Below are 19,417 nucleotides of genomic sequence, written 5' to 3'. Positions count from 1 at the left end.
TTATCAAAAAGTCGAGGAAAGGATGGACCCGGAAGTGTCCCTTGAGGCAAGCAACGGCGCCGACGTCACGGCTTTTACAGGGTTGAAAAACACGCACGTAAATATTTCATTTTCGTTAGTTCCATCCCACACTAGAGTCACGATGAGGCTCAACTTCGCCGTCGATAAACCATAAAGAGTCGGCGGCGTAAAAGTTACGGGCCAACTTCACACGCAATATTTTACCCTATTGCTGCAATTTAACGCGAATAATCCGGAATTAATCCGCTGTTTTAACTCGACCAACTTTCGACATATAAATTTCAACTAAACGCGAACTTGGATTTCCTATTCATTTCGACGAAATTATCGAATACCGACTATTTCTGGAGACTTCGATTTTTTATCCATAAATAAAACCCCTACAGTGGAATGTCGACTATCACAATAATTAGGGTTCAGAACGAGCGAAACGTGGATCGAAAACGTGATACCTCCCGAATAAAAAATTAATCCCACCGAAAAGACGACTAAACCACAAAAGAATTCGCCGCGCTTCCACGCTTGTCGATTCTGAAAGATCTCTTTGAACTCGATAACACAAAATCTCGTTCTGTGCGATTCTCATGCGCCAAAAAATGTCAAAAACGTGCACCCGGGTATCCTAATTAAAAGAAACATTCGTATGGCAGCTGGCCAATAATTCATCACCCACATCTTGCGAGGAAACCATAAAATTTCCTGTCATATATACGTTTTGCCATTGGCGTACTTCAAAAGACCGATGATTTTTGATTTATGTCGTGTGGATCGCGTTCAGACACTGTTGCAACAACATCCGCCGGTTAGGAATAATTACAGGCAGACGTTAACGAGCGATTCGTTTTAACAAGCCTTGATATTGCCCCGAACTGGCGAACTTACCCATCAAGAGTTTAATGGCAAACGCGCAAGTGTCGTCTTATACGACAGACTTATAAAAGTGCTTTGATATCGTTTTATAATTCAAACTGGTCAAAATTAAAATAAGACCGCATAAACGTTCGGCTAAGCCAGGAGTAGAAACTTGAGACGGAACCTAAAGTTCCATTCGAAGCGACAGAAACACGATAATAGAGTCTGGGGCTTGATCCTGTCGGATGTCCTTTAAGGACTCGAATTGCGATATTTACGATCCCAGCAGTTCATAATGATGATATAAAGTCCGTTCCTGTCGAGATTTCAACGACACGAATCCTGAGTGAAACAAACCATCAGCGGGTCAAGCCCGAATTAAGAACGCGGACTAATTAAAAACCTAATAATATTCAAAATTTATTAGCCCATCGGATGCATAAATTTCGATTTTTATTCGCGTCCAAGAGTCCCGCCTTCTGGCCCCATCAAAACAAATTAATATTCATATTTTCTGTACGATTTCCATCCGATATGATCCCATAAATAATGACACGAGCACGTAATAATTCATTTCCTGATTATGTGCTCTTGCTCGAAATTCAACGCACATAAAACCGTAACGTTATATTCCTGCTGCTTTCGCTTTCGTTGACTCTTGTTATTTTATTCAAAAAGAGGTTTTTTCGCGAATAGGGTGCAAAGCGGCGCTGTTGTAATGAGTATACTCAACCGAAATAGCGAAACAAAAATTTCGGTGATCTTTCGGGACGTCATCGTGCAATTAATGTCGGTATAAATTATATCTTTGAGAATTTCTGGGATCAAGCCAATGCTGATTCAAATGCAGGTGCAGTTTGAAACATTAACGTCGCCAATTTTGCATAAATCACATCCAAATGTCCCAAAACCGATACGATAATCAACCGGTGGGTGTACACATTTTCGGAAGAATTGGTGCAAAAATAACGCGTCGACGATTACAAGTCGTAAAAAATTGGAATACTTCGGCATTCACGTCACCTCGTCGACGGTGGCATTTAAAACTACTCAACATTAATGAATTTTTTATCTTTTCAGTTCGATGGACGAATTAAAACGTACTAACTTCCTCGCACGTCCGAAGCTAAAATAAAATCGATGATTTATGTTGTTATGCCAAAAAGCGCGTTTAATTAATTAAATACAACTTTCAGTATACTACTTAAAGTGTGTATACCTACCTACCTTCTGCAATTAATTACGGGAATATTTCGTTACTGGACCAGAACATATACGCAAACAGTATTATTAGCCGTATATTACTCTCCTAAACGTTCAATTAATAACCCAAAATTGCGTACACGAACCGAAAGAAATAAAACCGTCTCTTGAGGAAAATATTTATCGCGTATTTAAACTTTCAAGAGGTGTTAAAATGAATTCCAAACATTTCACATCAATTTAATTTGGAACATCGGCGAATTATTTAAATAACTATTAACATGTTTCCTTAATTAAACTGTAACGAGTTTTCCGATAAATTAGGGCACTCAAACCCAGGTCAAAACGAGAGACTTACTTTCCAAACATGGCAAAAAACAATTTGAATCCATTATAAAACATGGTCATCTGGATTTTTGACTAGAAAATACACAAATTTGGTGATTTTTGGAGAAAGTATGTATATTTTTGTTCAAAAACGTGCTGAAAGTCACAAAAAAGGTAAAAGCAATTTTAAAATTGTAGAATCAACTTATACGCCTGGTATTTTTTGATGAAATCTGGTGAAAAGTTAAAGAATTAAACTGAAAAAAAAGTGGAATAAAATGTTTTCTCGAGCTAATTCGCTGACTTTTGAACTGAATGTATTTACGTTTTAGGTGAATTATTGCAATTATATAGTTTGTAATGTTGATTTATTTAAAAAGTTTGTGTTAAAATATCTGCAAAACACGGTCAGTATTTGGGGCCCTGGTGGCCCAGTGGTATAAGCGCCACTTTCGGCGGGGGAGGTCGGGTGTTCGCACCCGGATCAGGGTAACAATTTTTCTATGAAAAAAAGTGTAGAAAAGGTAAGTGAAACAACACGTAAGCAAAAATAAGAGACTGAGAGAACACATAGACGTATAAACGTAAAGCGGAGCATAAAACTGAGAGAAATAAGAAAATAATGCGACAAAAGGTAAAAGTACGTAAAGGCGCCAAATTGTAAACGTAAGAGCACTATGAAATATAATGTTGGTGGCTTCAAAATTTTTTTCAGGCTCATTATTACTCGTGGACCACCCTGCATACCGGTTTACATTTTAATTAAAATTATTGTGTTAGAATAGAAATCTACATTCAAAAATAATATTTAGGTAAATTCTTTCTTATACCTAAGATTTGTTAGTTTACTCCAACAATATCCGACTTTTGATCGTTTTGATTATTAAAAGTTATGTAGGCAGATACTTATTCATAGACTTTTAGAGCAAAATTATGCCAACGCTTCTGAAAATTTGATGTAAATTCATGAAAATTTGCTTAAACAAGACAGAAAGTGCTAAATAATGTAAGGACATCAAGCGTCCTTTTACTGCGATAACGTAAGATTGGGCTGATTTAATCAAGTCCCTCAAAAACGAATATTAAAGTTTAATTACAATGGTGTCTAGTTTGTTATCCGTTTCCATACAATATCATTTTTAATAATCCAAAACTTTTGACATGTCTGCACCCAAGTGAAGAATTACATTTTCAGCAACACTAAATTTGTCATGTTATGAACATGTCAGGTGTCAAATCTGCGTACCACGGGCTGAACATTACCGCATCCATAATAGCGTCCGCCCCATTATATGGATTACATATACTGGGTCGCTAATAAGCATGGATGCAGCTAAATATTTTTTTTATGAAAATGTGTTCTTTTCTAGTTAAAAGTGTCATTTTAACAATCACCATTAACAATATTAACTTTTCGTTATTTTTTGGTCAATGTTCAGGCGACAAAGAGTTAACGTTAAATAAAGACAACACTTCCAAAGCTAACAAAATTCGATAATTCGATATTCAGAGGTATCAAAGAACGCAAAAAAACGAAAGAATTTAAATACATTTTATAATATGTAACAGTATCAAGATCTTTTAGCGACCCTGTATTAAGGGAATTAATTTGTATTTCACGGAGAATAAGGGGAAAAGACACAAAAACAAACATCGAGCCTACAATGGTAGGTTATTAGAGTTAAAATTGGCTAAAGCAAATATTTACGTGGAGTTAACATCAGTTCTCCCATAGTGAAAATATTTATTCGAAAAGCAGTGGCGTACCAGAGCAGCCGTATTAATAACATTCACGACGTGTCCGGATAACAGCCAAAGAAGAGAAAAAAGATGTTGAAGAAAGTTAATTTAAAGTTTGTGAAGAGGACGGCTCTTTGTAAGTTCGAACCCTTGCAACTTGCCGATATTATTAATAAGACGTTTGCTCCGGTGTAATCCGGCCGCACTATAACATCACCATATTGAACAATTTCACATCAAAGCCGCATCCCTCCGGTTCGGTTTATACATCATGCCGAAAAATCGATCCATCGTCTATTTTTATCATGGTAAATTCCTGAAGACAACTCTAATATAGACTACTCAGATGCGTGCTGCAATAAAATTTCGACGTGGTGGAGTGTTTGATATCTTCTTTCTATGTCGGTGGTCTTACATTAAAAGACCGACGTTCCACTTTACAGTCCCGACTTTTGTTTAAATTTGCAACGCAATATAAACGGAATTCCGCCTTAATGCGAAATAAAGATGGCATTGTCTCGTGACGGCGCCAGAGGCGTACACTTTGTAATTACAAGATTTAAGTAACGACACCTGATATGAGCTCGATTAATTGGGAAATTAGTAATTTTGCCTCGCTCCAACCGCGTTACAAATTCTCCCTTACTTACTTAACACACGTTAATTCGGTTTAAGCCATAAAAACAGCTGATTGAGGTCCGCGAACACATCAATACTCACACGTGGAATAATTTGATTATAATCACACAAAAATAATCCAATCAATTCACCAACGTACAACACGCATTTCACTCCATTCACTTCCGACCCGTTGGAAAATAAACTTTATTATAGTAATGATATATAAAAAATTGTTCATTTCTGTTTGGATTACCGGCAAATTAAAAAGAATGATGATGGCTTTTTTTATTCATTCTGACATGACCAAGGTATTAACGTCAGTCCGTTGCCGGAAAAGTTATTTTTATTTATCGACAATAAAATATAAAAAACACTTGGTCACATGATTTCATGTTCGGCCGACTTGTTTAAAAATCAGTGGCGCTCCCAATGACCGCAGCGATGGCGCCGAAACTATTAAACTAATTAATTTCGTATTTAGTTTTTAAACGGTGGCGTGAATAACGAAAAGTCGTTTATTAAAATGGGAATTAAAACACGAACGTAAGTGCAAAAATTCCTACAATTAAGTGATTACACGACCAGTTTAGTCAGTTATTAATTAAAGTACTGCCAATTACAACTGGAAACTGTTTACTCATACAGATAATAGGAAAGCCTTTTAATCGCAAATTGTGGAAAAACTACAATGCGAAAAAGACTCGGAGTAAACATAGTAATGGAAAACCAATAACTACATAAATATGGCTAATGCATTTTGGAATTGCCATTTGGTGGCCGCGCTCATGACACGACGTGTAAAAAGTTTTATGAAAAAATGCGGGAATTTTATAGCGGCGAAATAAAGTGTAGATAGACAAGTAATCAAGATAATGATGATTTTACGACAAATAGGAGGTACTAGTTACGTAAATAACGCATTAAAACCGGCACAATACCAAAGACATACAATTCAGTTCGCATGACTCTATTGTTGCATATTTTTTTAATTGTTCCGGTCTATTTTTCTTCCAATTCATAAACTGTAGTTGCGACAATTACTAACTTGTTGCGCTGTGTGAACTTCCGCAACCCCATTATCCTTAATATACATCAGAATCGACGAGATTGAGTAAAACTTTCGACATTCATCATCTCCTAAGAAAAAGTTTCCTCGGGTGCGCTTCTCGTTATTATTTTTGTTATTATTTCGGTTCGTTCGTCCGGAACCTCCATGTTTTCCGTGTAATTACCGATCGTTATTATGTTAGGTACTGAGTACGATTAGACCTCGAGAGCCCGATACGTCATCGTCAAATTGCATAATCACATAATCGTTTTCGCTTACCGAACGTTGGCGAGCGTATGCCTTCTGTTCCTCAGATATCGGTTGTGGTACTTCTGCAGCTCCCCGATGGAGCCCTGTTCGGCCTGCATCTTGACCGTGGTCGTGGACGAGCCTTCACTGGACGTGGTGCTCGTCACCGACCTGGTGCGTTGTCCCTTTCGTGATGCTTTCACGGATAACGTCGGCGACGGCGATTGGACATTCCGGCGCTTGTTTTTGTAGCTGAGCCTCGCGGCCAGCGGCTGGAGCGTCGCCTGTTCCTCGTCGAGGCAGGCGGTGGAGTCGTCGTCGTCTTCGAAGGACTCTTCTTCGGCGATATCCTGGAGATGTGGCGACGGTTGGCGCGCTCTTATCGGGTTCTCAAACGGCGGAACTGGCGGGGAAGGGGGAGCCGCCTTGCCTTCGGCCGGGCCGCACCAAGGCAAGCAGCACTTCCAAACCCCGACCAGCGTGGCGAGTTACTCACCCCTCAACAAAATAACATCACATATCACCTGTTGCCACCGCACCGGATCGATTATTATCATTTATCGATTGTCGTCGGATCGTGGATAATGAATGCTGACACGCGCCGCGTCTTCTCCTCACCAGGTCCTCCTCGGCTTGGGGATCGGCGCGATCATGGCGGCCACGTGCACCGAGCGGGGTCCAGCCGGCACTGAGCGTATCTCCGGCGGCTATTTCGGACCAGTTGTAGGAGGATTACGGTCTGATTGACTCGCCCAAGGTCGCCGTGTGGCCGTGGTCGGGCCCCGTGCTCCGGGTCCCGGATTTCACCCCCGCATCGTCCGGAGTTTGGAGGTTAGGTCCGCACACAACTCTCAACTAAAAAAACGACGGCGGGACGTGTCTCTGCCCATCACATCGTCGCGATTCCGCACATTCCGATCGAATTCATTCTAAATATAGTTCTAGTGTTGGTGTTTAGATGATGAGAGAGGCGGCGGACACGCCACACGCCGCGACGAACAGCTGGCCTAGTACTAAACGACGCCGGCAGTGGCGCTACTCCCCTCCGTCCCGAAAGCGTCGATGCACGACGCTCGTGGCGGCGGCGAGAGGGATGTTTACCCGCTTCGGGTTATATTCGGTTAATCTTAAGCCGGGAGACCAGGTGTAGCTACAGAATGCCTCCTGCTCCTGCTGCCTTTCCTCCTGCTACATGCACAAGTGACGATTTTCGCGTCTAATCCTTCATCATTACCAAAACGCCGAATCGTCAAACGTCGTCTAAATCAACATAAATCATCAAACGATGCCTGCGGCGAACGGAGGGAGAAAAATTATCCTCTGACCCGAAAGAGAAAGGACGAAACCGCATTATCGGATTAAGTTCAGGACTGATGGAACAAATCTCATTGTGTGGAGGTCATAATTAATTCCATGACCTTAACGATTTCGGTACCGCTCCTACTTTCACTCCACATCCTGAATTAAAGGCTAATAAGGCCGGAAAATTCTGCCCGGAAAACTCGAAACTAACAATTAACCTTTTGTACTACTTCCCAACTTAAATCGAGGCTCACAAATCCCATTTCCAGATTGACTTTTAGCTACATTAACCACTTACTCTCCCCTCCTCATACATAGTTAATTTTTTACAACAAATTTCAATTTCTTATAAAAATGACGACAAATTGTATTATATTACACAGCCACGAATAATTACCTGTCAAGGTAACCAACGTACAACAAATTAAAAAAATTATAACTGTCACACTCCTATTATGTTGCAGAAAACTGGACATAATAAATGATCAATTAAATTCAACTCGTCCGTGAACGTATCAGAAAAAGCTCCGCATTAGAGAATGACCTTTAAAATTCGCTCATTTCCTAAACTCCGGAAATAAAGCATCCACGATGTGATGTCGCAGCGAATTACATTGCCGAAAAAATAAACATTAAAAATCCACACAAACATTCACTTCGTCCTTTCGTTCCCGAAAAAATTGAACGAAATTTTCAATGAAAGAGTCTCGAAGGTCTTCAATACCCCAAATGAATGAAGCTTCAATTCAAGCCCGGAGCTTTGTCCGGAATGCTACTAAATATAATCGAACTAGTCGCAAAACCACTCTTCGCTGCAAGAGATCATACGAATTTGTCTGAACCATTTAGTTTCTTTTTTTGGCAAAGAAGGTACGACTCTAGAGGGACTTACTTGCTCCTTTTGTGTATTATTCATATCTCTTTAAGAAATCCCTTTAAAATCATCCCCCGTTCGCTTATCCGTTCGCGGTCGACAACTTGCCAAATATCTTTCGCTTTCTTTTCGTCTGATAGATGCAAATTCCATTTAGCGTTTCCCGAACGGCCTTTTCTGGAAAGTGCTCTTTCGGAGAGCTTTACTCCGGGAGTTTCACGACCGACGGATTGACTTAAAAAACCGCAGTTTGATCGCACCGACCGAGTTTAATTAAGCAGAGGCCTAACTTGCGGATTCCCAACAATTTAAGCAATTTACGACTTGTTATTTCGACCTCAATTTTAAATTTCGCGCCCAAGTGGCCCATTAAATCTCTCATAATCATATTCTTGGCCAAGTTTAGGAGCGGATATATTTAGCAAGTTAATTGAGAAAAAAGCGGAGAAGCTTAATTTTTATTCCGAACACTCTTCGTAAATAGATTAAGCGTTTCACCCTTTCGCGTTGCTAATTCCATCGACGTGTGCTAATATTTGAGCTTTTGTAGTAGGTACACATTAATCGATGCGCGTAATAAATCGCAAACACACATAAATATTTATCGCAAATAAGTCGGACAGCAAAGCCAATTGACAGACCGTACCAAGCAAATTACTCCCCACAATAACTGCTTTGTCGTCACAACATCACAATTGAAACGCTCAAAACTTCACAGTAAAGCAGTCGGATTTAATCAGTTTGATTTATTTAATAAGGTCATCGGCAATTTCGCGAGACCAAAAGCCTAAATTTACGTCCATAAACCGATTTTATTGTCAACACGGTTTATTTACATTGGGCGTAAAAAATCGCACATCAATGTCCCTGAAACAGCACAAATAATCACGGGAACCAGCGGCGGATCATTAGTCACTGTACGTGAGGGCAAAGTCATAAAAGACATTCTTCCCAAAAGTTCTCAATGAAACGACATGATAAATTCGATTTAATGGCCGCACAATTGCCACAAAAACAAAATTAATGAACACACAAATTCGCATTCAATTAAACGAATAATTAGGAAAGTCTTGGAGTTCAATTAACCGCGAGCGCGAATTGTATCGGTTTTTCGGCTCTCCCTCGAAAACATTCAACGAAGTAGTTTTCTTATCTGATTTAATAACAGTGTTTGTCCAACGAATGAAAAACAAACCTTCATCTCGTGTATTGGAAACGATTCTAATGTTAGCATAATGGACTCAGATAATAACAGTTTGTTATTAAAGCTCGCGGAAGCTTGTTTTCGTGATATGTGGGTCGAGATGAAAGCTCTTCGCGAGGCCGGCGACCACGAAAATGTATCGTATCATCGGAAGCATCTCGCTTGAAAGTACCAACACGTATTTCTGATTCCCTCTCGGAGGCGGTGGAGTAATCTCAATTCCTTTCCCTCATTTTTTGTTGCAAATTTATGACGAAAATTCCGGAACAAAGCGTTGTTTACATAAATGAAACCGGCACCAGTTAGAGTCTTTGATAGACACGGGGTGGAAATTCAAAGAGTGTGAAACGAAATATGTCGACGAGAAAGAGGAAATGAGCCAGGAGTACATGCGCCCGCCTATCGATCAATCCATGACGCCGCCAACCTTTGAAAATAACACCGGCAGACATCATCATCCACTGGACTAATTTTAAATTAAATCTAACATTGAAGCAAACTAGGAGAAACTATTCCGGTAGTGCTCCGGGGACCGCACGGAATATTCTACGGACTTGACGGGTTCAGGGCTCCGGGCTCTCTTGCATAAACATGGGATATCAAAAGGAAAACGTTATATAAGACGGAATAAACACGATTCGGGATTCTTTCGGGTGATCGAGCCGTCTCATAATGTCCCCGACACTCGAAAAAATCAATCTCCGACGTAACATCTCACGAATTCTCAAAGAAAAAGCTTCGTTATGTATGCTGATTGATGTAGTCCCTCGCGACTCGCGCCGTCCATCAAAATTCCCCATATTTATATTTTTCCATCGATTCAATTTGACCAAGTTTGCGCAGATTGGAGTTCATAAAAGCGCCCTTTGTATGAGCTGCAATGTTGCCGACACATGCCGGCCCGAATCCGGGCCACAATGAGCCGTCAGTCCATCTTCATTAAAGCGACACATGATTGATGAATCTGTCTTACTCTCCCCAAATAATAATAAAAAAGAAACAACCACCGCAGTTCAGATAAGTTACCCTTTTGAAAAATTACCCTCGTCGAAACGGGACCATATCACACCTCCCGCACCACGCGAAAAACTCTGTTTGTTTTTCATTATTGTAAAACAGTTCGGTTATGACGATCGAGGTTTATACAACGGCTGATGCCGCGGGGTGTTATTATTATTAAATCTGCGAACCCGCTGATTGGCGACTTTTAGTCCACTAATGATAAAAGACGAGAAAAAACATTTCTTCTTTTTGAATAATAATATTTCATAAAGTTTTTTTCAGACAGTAAACATTAATTGTACAAAATGTAAGTAGGTATGTGGTCCACAGGAAAAATTCGCGGCAATGCAACCAACTCTGCAATCTCCAATAAAATTAACATGCATAAATTTCCCGACCACGTCGCGTCCGAAGGTTGGAAAAATTGCATACCATGGGGCGGATAGAGAACCATTTGTTACGCTTCCGCTCCAGTTTCCCGACACTACGAAACAATTATTTTCTTTTCAACTTCCGCAATTGAGCGCCGCATTTTCGTATCCGACTAAAAACCGTGAAAATACGTCTCCCTTAAAATAGCAGGTGTGCCTTTGCAACGTTCGTCGTCTTGGATATTATATTTATGAAGTGCTCCTAAAAGGAAATCTGTTTCCCTGATTTAATCACAATCGTGCCAGCCTCTTGTCGGCATTTCCCCGATTGCTGCGGCGGTCAAAATAAGCCGAATAACCATCGCAAATTACACCACCACCTGCGACAAAAGCCGGTTGCGAAATTATCACGACCGTCTGGATTTGCTCGCCGACTTTATGATCTCCTAGACTTTTTCCGCATTCGAAAAATTGATTTTCGAAATTAAACGTCGGATAATTACGATGCGCGACTCAATTATCGAATCGCGTCTGCTTCTGAATTGTGGAAATCGATTCTTGCTCGTCTGTTCGCAAGGAATTGCAATCATTTCCGGGGAGTCCTCACACCCCCAATCTCTCAAGCACCATAAAAACGTCCAATCGACAGACGAGCGCATTAAACGCATCTATTGTCCATTTATTGAAGCGTTCGTCGAGTCGTCGTCCTTAATATTCATGACGCACGACAAAAAACTGGAACGCTGCTCGCCACGTCCTTCGAGAAATACACCGCAATCCCAACATACTATTCCCAATAGCAACCTGAATATCCTTATTGTCGATCCGAAATCTGGAACGCACGCAGTCCCTTGGTTTTTCCACCTCGAACGGCGGGAAAGTGGGACGCACCGTCAATTAAAATATTCGAGAGGGGGTGTTTTTTTAATTAAAACAGTTGCTTCGTTTCAAGCTCAACGTGATCCTGTCAGGACGAGTCGGCGTTATCCTGTTCCATATGCATCGCATCAGAGGAATGGGACGAGTCGAGCGAAAGGAAGAGCAGCTTCTTGCCTGATAACGCTATCGCCGCATCCACCTGTGGCCCACCCATGCGACACAATTCTCGAGAGACTAATCAAACGACACGAACGACTTCCCTTCCGCCTCTCGGCTTTCGCATGGAAACAGAGATGCATTTCGAAACGCCGGATCGAACTCGACTTGCGAACAAGTGTCGCGCTATTTATATCGTGTATGGTCGGCCACGTAGTGTGAGATGTCGACAGTTACGCCATCTCTCACCCGCAGGGGTTCAAACTTTACAATTTCGTTTCCGAAACGAGATAATTAACGCGTCTTTTTTCTAAACGCTAGATGCTTGAGATTTTAATTACAGACGAACATAAACAAAATGAATTACTTCCATTAACGTTGTTTCTCTTTCCAGGTAAAAATAAAACTTTTCAAACGCAAACTGTTTTCTTTTTCTCTAAATAAATAAAGCCTTAAATATTTGTGTTTTGTGAAAATGAGGGGATAAAACGAATGACACAAAAAGCTCAGGGAAAAAAGCGGAATTAGAACCCGTCACTTGAACAGAGGATACGATGTAGGGTAGGCCGAGTCAGTAGTTTTATTGATCTTGCAGCCTGTTGCTCGCTCCCTACCTACCAAACCGAGTGAACTGGTACTTGACCTTCTTGTACGTCCCCTCTCGTAAACAATATTGCAATATTCCTGCCCTAGACCACTCAAATTGACTCAAATCTGCCTGACAGCATGTTCCATAATCGCATCGGCTAAATCAAACAAACCGAGTCAACTACCGACAAATTCTGATATAAAAAAAATCGATTGACGTCATTCGGTTCATTAGGGAGAGCAGATGAAAGTTTTATTCCAGTCTAAAATAAGCGCGCTTTTTGCAGAAATCTGTAACGAAACTGTGCACCCAGCACCATCTACGACACATCGCCCGGACTAGTACAGATAGAGAGTTACAGGCGGTTCGCACCCAAGCTACACTCCAGCCACCGTCCAGCAGAGAGCGCTGAATTATTCACATGGAAAATGTATTGTGTGTTGCGTCTTAATTTTGTAGGGGGTGCCATCTTACATGAATCAACTAACACATAATTTAAAATTGCACAAAGCGCCCAACTTCACCAAAAATTCATAAATAGGATTAACGATTAAACGTGGGCTTCTCAAAATCATAAAATATTTCCACACCAGGTGTGTGGTTTATAACCGGCGGCGAGTTATGACAATGTAAATAAATTCATTTGAGAGTTAAACGAGTTTACACACGCTTGAATTAATTTTGATATTAATATTTCAATATTGGTGGCACGCGATGGTGGCATGGCGGCTCGATTTAAGAACCTACATGTTGCCACACCAGGGATTAGAAATTTCTAAAACACACATTTCAAACATAATAGACTTTGCGTCCGTCGTCTGGAGATTAGCATTGTTACCGACATTTAATTAAAATCGCAACATCAGAGAGACTTTTCACGAGAAACGAGTCACGTAAAGAACATAAAGTAATTTTTGTGCGAGTAATGCAGACAAAAAACAGACAACAGCAGTAGGGAATGTATATCGATTGGTATGCATTTGTAGTCCCTCTTCTCGTTATGAAGGATAATATTGTTTTAATTATCTGAGATACTAATTAAGTGCAATTCTCAGGCGGGAATACATTCTCGTAATTTTTATTTCATTTGCGCTTTTTCACAGATGCCGGGTTTCAATCAGGCCTATGCGTGCTATCGCACTGCTCTTTTCTGTTTTTTTGTGGGTATAAACCGGGATTTAGCATGTTCCGATTGGCACGACATCGATTCAACATTTAACATTGATTGTTCAAGTTTAGTGAAAGCCCGGTGAAAAATCACAGGTTCAAAAATCGAATAACGAGTCTATTTCATGTTTCGTTGTAGTTACCGGTGCTATCGATTCTTTGCTGCACTCGTGGAAACACTAAAATGGTTAGAACGTCCCGCTTGCATTACAATGGGATAAACAAATCACCGAACTCGCTCTACACGTAGTGATCGATATTTACACCACCCGGTAGACTGTCGTTAAGTGTTAGACGTTGTTCCTCCTATTGGATTAGCGACTTGCATAACCCGCAAGATCGCAACCCTTGTCTCTCCGCACACGCGACTTGAATAAATCGAGTCAACATTTATTTGGAAGAAACAAATCAAAGTGGAGAGTCAAGTTTCTTCTAATCAAACGAAAAATTAATGGATGAGAATTGACATCCTTAAGGCAGTTGCGAGCAAGGGGGCGGTTCAGGTAGTTTACTTGTGTTCTTTTAAGTAAACAGGCACTTGCAAAGCTTTTAGGGAAATTCTGCGAGTTCATCGGAGGGAAGAGAACTTCATAATAAACTTGAGGACAAAGAATTTCTTTCTCGGCCGGTTTATGGCGGATTTTATGGTAATTAACCAAACGACGTGCATAAATATCTTGGTAAAGTAATCAAGTCCGAGAGTGTGATGGTGTGCACTAATGCAAGGTTAATTCAGACTAAAACCATCTTAAACCGCGACTAGAGCACTCTAGAGCCGGCAGAAGAGGTTGTCGACTTGTCGTGTAAATTTACCCTGTCATCTGTGTTATTGCTCAGATCGGTTTGCTCGGATGATTAAAACTGCTCGTATTTCTTGGCGCGGTTATTAGTTGCCACCGCCATCAATAACCAAACGTTTTACTCAATTACGTCGTCCTGACGTTATTTTTTCTGCAACAACAAGGAATCAATCAAAACGATAGCGTTGAAGTATCAAGCAATCAGTTTACGACCGATTTACGGCAAACAGCGTTAGAAATGCCCTCAGGAGATTATTTAAATCATTTACGATAGAAAAACGCAGCTTTAATGACTCGTTTCAAATTAAAATTAGCTCTGAAAGCTCCACGCGCTGAGCTTTTATTGTCAACTTGTACCCGTCTCTCTCTATTAAGTCTGCGCGCACAAAAAGCTCCTATGGACGATTTTACGGTCCGATTTAATACCGTGTCAAAGCCAAAGACTATTGTATGTTTGTGCTATTTAGTACCACATTCATGGCCCGAACGTTTGATAATTCTACCCACATCAAAAAAGCCATGTTTTTTAATTGGATACCTTCAAAAAACCCAATTATTTTGCTCCAGCGATAACGTTGATTAAGTCAAAATTGTCGGGATCTGGGACGAACCGACTTATCTCATTACATTCGAGATTTACAATTAAAAAACCATCTTTGCGATTACGAGCAAACGACTCGTCCTGTTTTCAGGCATTCAGACCTGTCCGTGTTTATTTGAACGGAGCGAAACCCTAGTAGTTGTAATCAACGAAAACCGCTCAACACTAATCAAAAGTCGCTACCTTGTTATTACCATTTCATGATGAAATTTGACGGTGTGTTTTGTTTATTTACGTGTTTCGTCCCGTGATTTATTGATTACCAATTTTTATAACGAAACGAAATGTTTGTCACTGTCACTTCGAGTGCGAAATATTATTAGAAGACGCTTCTTTGAGAAAAGTCAGCTATAGAATAGGATCAAGTGCACTCGTAGACTCACAGAAGTCGGAACTACAACTATAAAAAATGGATGAAAAGATCAAATTGGATTTGTGAAAGTAACGCGAGTACACGAGGATGAATAAGATGAAACACACACAACAAATTGGTAGATAAATCTTGTTTAGTTATTGTATCATACGTCAAGGACTAATAAAGTTTTAAATAACATTTATTGTACTGCTCTGCAACAACCACCTGTACGAACAATGCAAGATGCATGCACCCAATGAGCCATTTACATCCAAGCATTCACAACTCCTCACGATTTGGTAAAACTTTTGTTATGCTAATTTTTATTTAAATTGCCCTCCACTCTGGTAAACAAGACTAGGGCAATTTTTATTTTTAGTCCCGTATGCCTTTTAAACAGGTTTGTCTTACGTAAATCGTAGTTTTTACTACCAATAATACGTGCATCTCGGGAATTGATTCGTATTTTTCGAGTCGGACAAAATCGTTTTTAAAGACAATCTTCCTAAAAAAACCCAGACAATACCCAAGTATTCGCCTTTTCATCTCTTGTATTTATTGCTGTTTTTTAAATTTTTATATTGGAGGATTGGGGACCCTTTTAAAGTCGACTTAAAGAAGCTTCTGAAGTTCTGACTACAAGCGGCTCAGTTCGCACCATGTTCCAACGATTTTTCGGTTTTTTCTACATTACATAAAGTGGAAGTTTTCCTGATTCAACAGCGCTTTAAATGGTGCTTAATTTAAATTTTGAGATGACCAAGTGTAAGCACCTCGTGAGTAATGAATCCCTCTGAGGTTGAGGTCGGACCCTTTCAATCTCTCTAATATTACCTCAAACAACGCCGTGGTGATAAAAAAGTGTTTGGGTTTATCCACCTTGAAACCCATCCATACATTATTAAAAAAGTTGGAAAACCGACTAATCACACGTTGAGGATGACCAGCCAAAAGTGACCATATATTATTTAATTTTAATACTTTCGCAACAGCACCCTCCGGGGTGACTGCGGAGTATCCAAGAGTCACGACTTCATTAAAACTGCAAGAGCCAAAGTATGGAATGAACGAACATATCGAGCAATTCGCGTAAAGTTTTTTGTTGCACCAAGCGTGAAAATAGCAAAATTGGACGTTTCTGAACGTCGTTCAATGCATTTACACACTTTGTAATTACGTCGTAAATCCGGATGGGCTGTAAATGTCAGACGATAGGTTAGAAGCGCGAAAATTGTATTTCCTAACGCTTCCATTTATTCATTAGTCTTAGCTTTGTGGCAGATGAATAATTAATTGAGTTGAGAACAAATCGCACTTTAAATCCGAAAATTGCGCCAGCGGCGTCCGTCTGCAATGATTTAACATTAATCACATATAGCATGTGTCACTTATTGCACCATCATCTGTTACGTCTATCAATACCAATTTCAATCAATAAAATTAACACTATAATTAAGCGAAATCTATTTATCACAAGTAGCAAACATATCGATAACATTTTTTGTGGACACGATATCCGGTGTCATTATAAACATCCAGGAAAGTAAACTGTTGTGTCGATCCTTGAACCTGATGGTCCGTAATCAATAAACCGACCTGTTAGGTGTCTGTCTATAAGCGTCGTCGGCGCTTTATAAATAAAATACACACCGTCGAGTCGCATTTTTTTCGGTAACCCCCCGACACCACGCATGCGTTTGTGCCAAAAACGGCAGATTTTTCCCGCCAGTGGGCCCACAATTACCGCTAATCGTGCTTGAAAACTCATCAACAAGCTTTAAAAGCTCTCCCGATAAACAAGTTACTATCTTGTTTTCCGCATGACATATCTTTTCCGATCTTTCGCCTTGACGACTCGCTCGACTTTAAGTTTGTTAAAATTTTTCCGACGACATTTTCATGTTAAATCCCGGAGAAAACTTGAATAAAACAAGAAACGCCGGACTTTGCTTTGGTTATCTCGATTTATGGATTTGTGGCATGAGATACTGAAGGGAAATATGAAAGCCGGACCGATTCCTACGGTTCGGCTGAGTAAATGGGACGCTTCGAGATAAAAAAGAGAAAAAATAGGGAATATTGAAAGGGCTGCAAGTCGGGAACGAAAGTGAAAATGGCTTTTTTTCTGCCGAGCGTGCGACGTCTTTCCGTTCAATCATTGGTGATTTGACAGCGAATGGTTTATTTTAATTTAAGAGGAAAATCTAAATAGGGAGGAGACGTCGTTTTGTGATTATTTTCGTCATAATACGAGATTCTCAATTCCGATTAATCCATTGTGAGCTTTATTGACGCGCTTCTAAAACATTCGAAACATGCGGAAAAGCTCAAGCTTTTAAGTTTTCCCGTATTGTAGAAAACAAGACGTGACTCAATTTAAAAATATTTTATTTACTCACACGAAATTCGAAATAATAGCAAATATTTCGTGATTCCATTTGAACACCTCATCACTTTACACTGTTTTTTTGAGGTGTTAAAATTCCGTTTCTTGTGCGACAATGAACAATGTTTAACAGTTTCAATAAAACTCAGTAAAATTTAAAAGTCACCAAGAACACATCTGGAAATATCTCACGTAAAATGGTCTAACGATCCCAAATCTCCACACAATAAATTTCCGTCATATTGGCTACCTGATGCTATTGAAGCAAGAATTGTTGCTTTCACAGATATGAAATAAAATAAAGAATCCAATCTTATCTACCGTCTTTCAAGGCACTACAATAAAATGTATCTTAAATTAATTAAAAAGAAAGAGTAATTAGTTCACTTACTAAACAATAGAGAGAAGATAATTCATTTAATCTTTTCTGTAATAAAACATGAATTAACATGAATAAACTATACCAAGATAGGATGCTTTATTAAGGTTAAAAAAGTTTAAATAAATAACAGAGAATCTTGGAAAAAAAAATGTTTTTTAAAGCAACAATCGATAAGTCCATTAGGGAAATGGGTACTCGTATTAATGAAGATCACCCTTTTCTTTGAAATCCATTACAACTTTAAAACAATAAATTGTCATGTCAGAATAAATCTCTTTGGGTAGATAAATGGTTGGAACTCATTTTTTATTAAACAAAATGAAAAATTTTCGTTTGAAAAGTTGTTCTAAAAACACCTATCGACCATCATTAATTCTTTGACACTTAATGAGTCTTAACAAAATAAAACCATCATTATTAAGATAACAGAATGACAACAATTATGGCATAAATGTTTTATAGACAGAAGTGATCAATTTTTCATAGGTAGGTCACCTATCAGAACTTCATACTGGCGTACATAATAAAAGCTAGTAATAATAATAATTTCAATTTGAAATTGCCTAACAATTTTCTTTATTCCAACAATGTAATGCGTTAATAGTTATTTAATGGTTAAAACAAGAAGATTTATCAATAACTCATAAAGACATCACATTAAACGTTTTCATTCTATAATTCCTACCTATGCAGTTAAAAATAGTTATTTCTATTAAGTTTCCCGAATACTTTAACGTAACTTATTTTTACATAAAACAAGTTTGCAACAAAATTTTAATAAATATCGCTGAAAAACATATTTTCATAATTTGAATTTAAATAACAAATTCTCCATTCCTGTATTCGGCAAGTTTTTATTGAACAAATTTATTTTAAATTATTTTATATTACTTCTTTCACTAAAAAATGCAGTTCGTTACGTTTCAATAAATTGAAATTTCGATGAAAACTTTATTTTTTAATAAATATCATTGCAAAAATTTGAATAAAATTAATAAACAGCAATTATCAGCATAAGCAACAACTAAAATATAATAAAATTCCTAGAGAAATTATTTATATTTCAGTTCATCGCAAAAATTGGTTAGACTCTAAACTTTTCGGTTTTTCGTGTATTAATACTAGTGTAGGTGTGCGATATTTTAAACTAAAATTATCTACTTTCTCACATTTTATTGATTAATAATCTAACCAAATTCGTAAGCATAACACAATTAGGTTCGAACCGAACGAATTTACATACTCTTCAAAGTGTCGCCGCACCGATAAGTTCGTTTCCATTATTAAT

At 39.0% G+C, this 19,417-nt stretch overlaps 1 protein-coding gene and 1 non-coding gene across 5 annotated transcripts in view; one reads left to right on the top strand and one right to left on the bottom strand.

The window, feature by feature from the left end:
* Positions 1-19,417, bottom strand: part of dnc (dunce) — an 88,365-nt gene that overhangs the window by 61,071 nt on the left and 7,877 nt on the right. The window contains exon 1 of one of the 4 annotated variants that reach the window (XM_064354642.1): positions 6,092-7,066. The exons of the other annotated variants lie outside the window; for them this stretch is intronic. Coding sequence (XP_064210712.1) covers positions 6,092-6,180 — 89 coding nt within the window. The 5' untranslated portion in view covers positions 6,181-7,066. Of the gene's footprint in view, positions 1-6,091; positions 7,067-19,417 lie in introns of those variants that run through there. 4 annotated transcript variants of the gene reach the window in all.
* Mir3905 (microRNA mir-3905) lies at positions 6,441-6,564 on the top strand. Its single transcript, NR_038764.1, has one exon. It is a non-coding gene; the product is annotated as a microRNA mir-3905 (primary transcript).

The sequence above is a fragment of the Tribolium castaneum genome, chromosome 2, assembly GCF_031307605.1.
Source record: "Tribolium castaneum strain GA2 chromosome 2, icTriCast1.1, whole genome shotgun sequence".
Lineage (NCBI taxonomy): Eukaryota > Metazoa > Arthropoda > Insecta > Coleoptera > Tenebrionidae > Tribolium > Tribolium castaneum.
This window is presented reverse-complemented; position numbering and strand designations above follow the sequence as displayed.